The 9,260-nt window shown below is 38.1% G+C and overlaps 1 protein-coding gene across 1 annotated transcript; it reads right to left on the minus strand.

Moving 5' to 3' along the window:
- Positions 1-2,695: 2,695 nt before the first annotated feature.
- LOC126967396 (aquaporin-like) lies at positions 2,696-3,740 on the minus strand. Its single transcript, XM_050811841.1, has one exon. The coding sequence runs from the start codon at positions 3,677-3,679 to the stop codon at positions 2,867-2,869; it is 813 nt and encodes a 270-aa protein (XP_050667798.1). The 5' UTR covers positions 3,680-3,740; the 3' UTR covers positions 2,696-2,866.
- Between the last annotated feature and the right edge of the window lie 5,520 nt (positions 3,741-9,260).

Here is a 9,260-nt window from a genome sequence, read left to right on the forward strand (position 1 = left end):
TTGATATGCAGAAGAAACAGCGTGAGAGACAGCACACAGCCTTGGGGCACTTCGGGTTCAAGCAATATCCGTCGACAACGACCTGTATGCTGCGCCCAGTGAGGAAGCTGGAGGTCCACTTGCACAAGCTCTTGGGAAGCCCAAATGATGGAAGTTTGGAGAGGAGCGCCTTGTGCCATACACGTTCAAAGGCCTTCGCTATATTCTTCGCTTCCCCCTTGCTTTCAATAGCCGCAACCCATCTATGTGTTAGGTATACCAGAAGATCACCTGCCGTCCGACCATGGCGAAACCCGTATTGTCGGTCGTTGATCAACTGGTGACCCTCTAGGTATACCAAGAGCTGACGGCTAATTATGCTCTCCATGATTTTGGAGAGCAGGGAGGTAATAGCAATAGGCCTGAAGTTTGCCGGATCCGAACTGTCTCCTTTTTTTTGGATCGGATGGACAAGGGCTGACTTCCATGAGTCAGGGACTACGCCTTTGGAATAAGAGTGCCGGAATAAACGCGTTAGCACCGGCGTCAACTCAGGGGCACACGTTCTAAGCACGATTGGAGAAATGCCATCCGGCCCGCTCGACTTCCTGACGTCCAACGAAAACAGAGCTCGCCTAACAGTTTTCTGTCTGAACTGTACTTCAGGCATAGAGCTCTGACACCGCGGGATGGTCGGCGATGTTTTTCCGTTGTCGTCAAGAGTCGCGTTGGAGGCGAAAAGAGATCGGCTTTCTCTTTTGCCGTTTGGGCCAGGGTGATTCCTCATGTGCAACGGCGGCATGGACGGCTGGCTGAAGTTACTAAGAGCAGCTTTCGACAACGACCAGAACTTATGTTTACCCATAACTGCTTCACAGCAGAAATAGGCGCCGTTGTGGTACCCATAATCTGGCCGGCATATGACGATTACATTTCATTTCGTTCGTAGTCAGTAAACTTGCGAGTAGCACTAACGACCTCCTCAGTACATTGGCATTTCCACTATACAGTTCCCTCTGGAGAACTTGGAACGAGGCTCATGTTAGCACTAGGGCGTGCAAGTAGTTTTAAAAGGATTTGCGGTAGCAACTAACATAAGCTTAAGTGAATATTGTAACTAACAAATTATGGATTTTCTGTCAAAGACTGTAAGCGCTTATCTATTTCAATTTATATAGGTATGCCTGAAATAAAAGATTTTATATATTTACTAGCTGACCCGACAGACTTTGTTTTGAAATAAAATACGGTTTCTTATGTATTTGTCAATAATTTTTCATAACATCAAGAATTATTTCGTATCATAATATGCTCCTTGTTGTGAGATGCGCGTACGCGGGCGGCCAAGCCTTTCCCCGCTGTCTTCTCCCCGTCCCTCGCACACCCGAAAGTGTTGCTATAAACACAGCTCACATCTCCTCTCCGCTTTGGTGAAAATAACTTGACAGCTTCGTGGCTTATCTCCTCTCACCAAAGCGGAGAGGAGAGGAGACTCTCTTCTCCGCTTTGGTAGGTACCGGGCCTGAAGTGCCAGTGGGCAGAGCATGTATTACGGAGACGTGGCTTGTATGGGAAACATTGTGCTGAAAATAAGCTATTGAGGAATGCCATCCAGAAAGTGATCAATAATAAGATCTTTTCTTTATGACGGGAGTTGGGAGAGCCCTATGCCAAGTGGCAAACAAATAAAGCTGATGTAGTGTTAGGGATAAGTTGAGATTTACAATATAGAATAAAAATTAATATTATTAGCTATTTCTTATTAATTGTTACGCGCTGTACAGTTATCTGATTAAGGGCCAATTTTTCTATTCTCAGTTAAACAACTAAATAAGAGAAATTCGACGGATATCGCAATTTCGAATTTTTCAACAGGCAGATAGAAGTTATCGAACGAATTAAGACTATATCGGGTGATTATATTTATCGGCCCCTTTGGGAGCCGGTTAAGAGCTATCAGTGGAATAATTTGGACGTGTTTTTAAGTTTTTTAGGCTATATTTGTAGATAAGTTAGTTATAAGTGTATTATCTATGCCATCATGTCAACAGATCTAATAACTATCATCTTTTGACGTAATTTATGTTATAACTATCTAATATAGTAAAAATTATAATATAATGGATATTTTTGAGACAATTGACGACTTCGCGATTGAAGAAGAAATCCATTTCCTCAACAACAACGAAAACAATTTTAAATTGAAATAAACTGAACAAATAAACGAGTGCATTAGAGGTTTGTTGTTATTAATTGTTGTGATAAATGTCTAATGTCAAAGAAGTATCCTTTGACCTTTCTCTGTCTTATGCGTTAAATAATATATATGTCCATCTCGCTTGCACGTATGAAGTGTGAAGTTGCTTCGACAATACCACAGACAACTATTCTTTGGATAAAAAGCGATTGAAAAATTCAAAACTTTTAATCGTAAGATAAACAGCAAGTTAATTTTATTCTCTCGATAGTTATCTGGTGATTTATATTTTTTCTAGTATTAACCTATACATCTATTTTATAAATAACAAAAATTGTAATAAAGTATAAACTGAACACTTAATATCTTATTAATAAAAAACTAATTGCTGTATATTTTACGAACAAATTTGGAGCCAAACTCGTAGTTCACAGAATTTTTGTTTGTTTAAATTTAGCAATATTCAAATTTTGCCTGAATATTAAACTAGAGTTCAGGTCATAATACATACAATCACAATACGATGCAGTCATTGTATTTTTACTACTTTATAACGTCCACGCAAACGACGTCGCAGGAAGCAACTAGTATACTTATAAAATATCTTAAATATATTTACATTAAAGATAATAATTTACTACTTCTAATTTACTTATAAATAATAAACACTTAATGCTGATAAATGCACAATTACAATTTCCGAACAAGTCCTTCACCAGTATCTGGCACAGCGCAAATATTTGTCTTCTTATTATCTGGTAGCCATATAAACTTGTATATGAGAACAGCAAGAAATGATCCCAAAAATGGCCCAGCCCAGTATACCCAATGTGCTCTCCACGAAGACGTCCATATAGCTGGGCCTAATGATCTAGCCGGGTTCATTCCGGCACCGGTCATCGGTCCTCCAGCAAAAGATAGACCAGCGACTGTTAATCCAACTTTGATCGCATTACTCTCTTGAGAATCTTTGTTTACAGGATCCCACACTGCACATGTTATGAAAACCAATGCCGCTGTCAAAATAACTTCAAATCCTAATGCTTGATACACAGTATACTTCAACGATGGCTGTGTAACACATATTGCGCCCGAAGTAAATCCAGTTGGAGAAAGGGCTACCAGTATTCCATAGCCTATTGTAGAACCAGTGCACTGCGCCATAAAGTACAATATACCACTTACGATTGATGTCTGTCCCCAAATAACAGCAGCTAAAGTCACCGCAGGATTCATGTGGGCACCAGACAAATGTCCAAACGATGTAATGTTAAACAACACGATGAGACCGAAACCTAATGGTCCGTACATCGGAGTAGCGTTAGCAAGGCCATCTATAGGAACTGTACACATGCAACCTAAAGATACCAGGAACATTGTTGATACAATTTCAGCTAATATAGCCGTTGCATTTATAGCCTTCCTTTGAGCTGTTTTCTTGCGCGTAGTTCTATCGCCTGTTTCTTCTTTCTGCAAGTTAACCAGCTGTGTGTTCACTGACATTGTAAAATTGATTTGATTAAAAGTACAATGAATCACCAAACAGTTTCAGAACGGTTCTTAATACCGTATTGTTTTCAACGTGCACATTCCTCCACTTCACACACTTATCTGAGTGATCATTGATTACTTAATGTTTGGTTGTGATTTTATTGCAATCGGTAATCATTTGTTTCAATCTTTTAGATAAACTATTGTTGGAATATATCTCTCTATTCATGGTTTCAGATAAATTTGATTGATTAAAATATTTCTTTTATCATTGGAATTATAATATATGAAACAAGTTATATCTCGCAAGTATTGCTGTGCCTATTTTTTTTAAATTGAAATAAAAAGAGTTTATAGCGCAATATATAGAAGAACAGTTGAGGCTATAATGTGTTAATGAAGTTATATTTCGTACATTTATTCAGTGCTTTTTTTATTTAGCATATTACATATACTGATAAAAAACTAGGTCGTCAACAAAAACATTATCGTCTAAAAAAACCGCAAAAGTTAACAACTAATGCTAATAGCACTTAATAATACGTTACAACTTAAGCTATAAATTAAATTAACATAATTGAAAATATTTTTAAAAACATAAAAACGAATAAATATAACTTATAAATACAACTTAGCAGGTTCAAATTCTCTTAGCTGCGTTTTTTTAATAGATAGGTATTTTAATTAGGTCAGCGGGTCGGCTCTTGTGATACGAGAGAGTATCTGCCACGATGATCACAGAACATAACATGCTTACTTGATTGTCCTCCTCTTAAACAAAGAAAAAAAATCCTGTTACTTCAAAAACTTCCAAAGAAAATTATTGTTTTCTTAGTTCTCAGAAAAAAACGCTGTTCCGTCAATAGAAGAAAAAAGTTTTAAGTATTCGGAAATAGCTAGAGCCGAATGTGTGATCAAAGTTATTGAGTTAAAAATGAAACAAAAACATATTTTTGAATGATTTTATAATATTATGTAGAAATTAAGTGATAAGGATTAATATCGTATTTATGTAAACAACTTTTATATTACAGTTTCATAATTGCCATTTTTTTTAAGTATTAAAATGGATACAATATGTTATCCATAGGAGATAGATATTTTATGCCATCGTGGAGTCAAAGTATTTTTGTTGAAAGCCCCAGACGGCTTATTTTTTCCGACACCCCCAACAAATATCGTTCATGTATACAAATATGTATGCAAAATCTAAGCAAATTATATACTCAAACCTTCCTCGAGAACCACGCTATCCATTAGTGGAAACAGCACGAAAATCGATGAAGTAGTTTTTGACTTTATCGCGAACAGACAGTGTGTAGTAATATATTATACTTTTTGGTTGTCTAATACGGCAATTGATTGAAATATCACGCACCTATTAACATTTCACGAGTACTTATTGTGACGAGAGATAATACATACAATTATAATCCAAAGAAAGGATATATACACTTATTTGCTAAAGATTTGCTCAGTAAAAATTGTTTTAGTAAAGAGAATTTTAATAATATGGAATGAGAGCGACTCTTGCCGTATTCAAGCTCGCATTCATCTAGACATGCTTTCAAGGATATCCCATAAGGTTTCTTACAGAATTAGTTCACCTCCACGGCAATAATATTATTATGCTTATAGACGTTTTGCGCAGTCGGCTGCACTGATCACAATCGTGGTTTCATCACCATCCATCATTAGATCTGGGGGTTTACTCTCTATCACCGAAACGTAACTTCGTAAACGAACGAAATTTAAACGAAGTTTCACCGACGAACTTCGGAACTATAAAAAAATTCGTGAACGATTGAAATGAATGACATCGCTACCCGACTAATTTGAAGAGTACTATTTCATGCCACCGATGGGTAGTAGTCACAAATGACAACCAGAATATCAGTATTACACACGCAATGTAAACATGTCAACTTAGTACTAACACGTTTTTGTTTAAATTCTATAAAAAGATTTCTGAAATTGTTTCTCAACTATGGTATTAATAAAACATCGTATAAAGTGCTTCTTAACACACCTCGTAATCGCGATTCACATTCTATCAGACAAGTTTCAAGTAAATATCAGTACCTTATATACTTATTTGTTTTTTTTTCACTAAAAATATCGCCTTTAATTAATACAATTCTTTATAGGTACATCTTTTCGAATGGTTGCACATACGATGATGAAACTGTCTCTTATTACTTAATATGTCTGGGTCTCTTTGTTGGGTCTTAAGTTTTCCTGATATAATAAAAAAATATATATTCTGTTCTTTTATAAATGACAAAAAGGAAAAATATGATGAAACTTACTATAAATGTCACTACTGTTAGAAAGGATTAGGTAAGATAACGTTCTAAGTTTAATCTTTATTCTCCCTAACAGTGGTTCTAATGCAGCTCTTGCCCTTCAACTTGCCTGTAGGACTTGAGCTGAAGAAACAGCTGAATTAGTACCTGCCTGCTTCTTTCAGCTTAGAGTTCATCATCTGTCAACTCGGGAATATTAATACCACCCTTTATACATAATTCATGTAAAACACAGCAGCATAATTTATTTTAGTCTTTAATTTCCTACAAAGTAATTTAACTAATATTAAATTGACTGCGCAGACGGCGCCGGTTCCTTCTACATTCTTCACGTGGAGTAGCTTCAGCAACACCTTTGGTTTCGTCATATTGAGCTTAAAATTCCTAACAAACAGCTGTCATGTTCAAACTTTCGTTCGGAACGTAAATGAATTAAAGTAGGTTTCAAAAATCGAAATGTCAAACAATGTTCGCTCGGGACGAAATTTCGGAACGAATGGAACCATAATAGGAAACACGCAAAACTTCGTTCGAAACTTCGTTTTTCGTTGAATAAGTGTAGACCTACCTACTGATTGTCACATGATTTCTCACGAGCTGATATATCAAACATACAAAAAAGTACAGTTGTATTGAGAAGCTCTTCATGTATTTGAAGTCGGATAAGTTAAGTCGTCTCTGAAACTCAAAGGATGAACTATTCTAGAACCGCGTTCAGGTACCGGGTGAGGGTCGAACCTGCCCCGTGCCCTTCCCGATACGTCGTAATATTCGTGAAGATCTATAACCGTTTCTTTCACGGGGAACGGCTTACTACTGCTATGGTCTAGCATATTACATACATACGTCCTTAAGATGTTAAGTCTCTTGAGCACAGAAATTCCATTAGCTACCGCACGAAGAAAAATATACAAATGGAATTGAGAACCTCCTCCTTTTTGAAGTCGCACACGGATGCTTGCACATTACAGTAGAAAAAGGCAGGAAAGGCCGTAGGAAAACATTAACAGAATGTACGAGTAATATTGGAAGAATCTGTAGTTTACCAACCGAGTGCTGCCAACAGAAAAATAAAATGAGCTCGTAAAAATATCTAGGTTGTTCACGATAATTAATGATCATCGTTACACTGTTGAATAATGGCGTAAATTTTATTTTAGAACTCCCTCCCGTGTTTTAATTAAAACGGGAAAATTCTCTGTCTCCAAAGAGGGTTTACTGAAGTCAGCTTAATTAAAAGAATTGATTACTTTGTGTCATGTAATTTAGTTTAAGTCTAATATTGCACGTGTTTTTTGTATAAAAGAATTTTTGTCAAAGTTATAATTGAACATTCAAAACTGTACCTTTGTACGACACGCCACAAATCTGGATACCATTCTAGAGGACCCGACAGACGCTGTTCTTTCAATAATGTATTTTAATGAGTTAAAAATGAAACAAAAACGTATTTCTGAATGATTTTATAAGATGTAGTAATAAAATGATAACAATTTATATAGTATTTGTGTAAACAGCTTTTACATTACCGCTTTATAATTGCCAATTTCTTAAAGTATCTGCCCCCAGGCGGCTCATTTTTTCCGACACCTCCAACAATTATCGGTAATAAACACTAAAACGTAAACATTTCGTCGAGAATCGCTATTAATCTATTGGTAAACCAGCATTAAAATCTGTGCAATAGCTTATGACTTTATCGCGAGCAGACAGACGCGGCGGAGGATAATGCTTTATAAGCTGTAGTTATTATAAATCTTTTTATAGAAACAATATCCTGTCTTTAGGCTATCTGTCTAACTGCTGCTGCTAAATGCTTTTCAGTCACCAGATTGCCAAGTAACGAGCGTACGGGTTACCTGGTGTTAAGTGATCTCCGCTGCACACACTCTTCTGCAACAGCATGGGAAACACAGATTTTAAGCAGGATGTCTATGCACTTATTATGAATATCGTGTCATTATTATTTTTTATTTATTTATATAAATGAGGCAAACGGCCAAGAGGCTCACCGGATGAGGAGTTCTGAGGCAACCGCAGCAACAGGTGTCAAGAGATGCATTGCCAGTCTTTAAGGTATGTATGCTCGTTTCTTGAAGGTCCCTAAGTCATTTAAGTTCGGGAAAACCGCAGACGGTTATCGATTCCACAAAGTGGCTGTGCGAAGCAACATTTCTAGCAAAGCGCGCGTTTGTGGAATGCCAGACGTCAACGTGATGTGGGTGGTGTTTTACATTTTGACGTAATGTCCGTGGTGGAATTTGGCCGCTGGAATCAACCCGAACAGCTCCTCTGCACACTTCCCGTGATAAATGCGGTAAAAGATGCAGAGAGAACCCACATCTCTACGCAACGCCAAAGTATCAAGCCAATCGGAGATGACTTGGTCGTCGATGATTAGATCTCGAATCGAACTCGAATTTGCACCTTATATAGTGGCAAGCGGTGCCTTATAGTGAAGAACTGTCTCGCCTTACTGAGTACACTAAGCTTTTTAGAGGCCAGTTTGGCCTTCTCTTCAAAGTGACTACGGAACTGAACTTCGCTCGATATATCGACGCCAAGTATGCCAATACAGGTTGTGGCAGTTAGAGGAATCATGTCGAATCGAGGGGATACAACAGAGGGAGACTTTTTAGCGATGAACGCACATACTTTTGTCTTCTTGGGGTTAAATTGCACAAAAGTTTTTCGGCCCCATTCTGAGACATTACAAAGCATAATCTTGATTTTAGACAAGTATGTTCCGGTTCTCGTCGACGCTTTCCCGGGACATGTTGGATCGTTCGGTGTAGCTAGCATACCCTGTCCTGACATCTGCATAGCAATGAATACTGCTGATTTGCAGCATATGCACCGTTGATAACAGCCTTGATGCTCCGATCGGCAAAACAGCTAGTGACCCATTTGCACAACCCATGGGGAAGCCAATAGAATGGCGTTTTTGCTATAGGCGATTTATGCCACACCCGATCGAAAGCCTTCGCTATGTCCAAACTCAACGCCAACTGCCAACCTGACTGAAGCCGTATTGGCAGTTGCTGATCAGCTTGTGCTCCTCTAGGTATCCCAAGAGCTGGCGGTTGATAATTAACTTCATTACTTTGGAGAAAATGGAGGTAATGGCAATGGGGCGGTAGTGTGACGGATCCGAGCGTACACGCGTTTTAGGAGTGGTAGTGCCATGTTGGGTCCTCACGGACACAACCGAATTGGGCCGGCACGCCCGGAGAAATACCACTCCCCCACTCGAAACCGGCGTGAAATAGCGGCTATGCCGCTGTGTT

This window comes from Leptidea sinapis, chromosome 13 (genome assembly GCF_905404315.1).
Source record: "Leptidea sinapis chromosome 13, ilLepSina1.1, whole genome shotgun sequence".
In the NCBI taxonomy this organism is placed as follows: Eukaryota; Metazoa; Arthropoda; class Insecta; order Lepidoptera; family Pieridae; genus Leptidea; species Leptidea sinapis.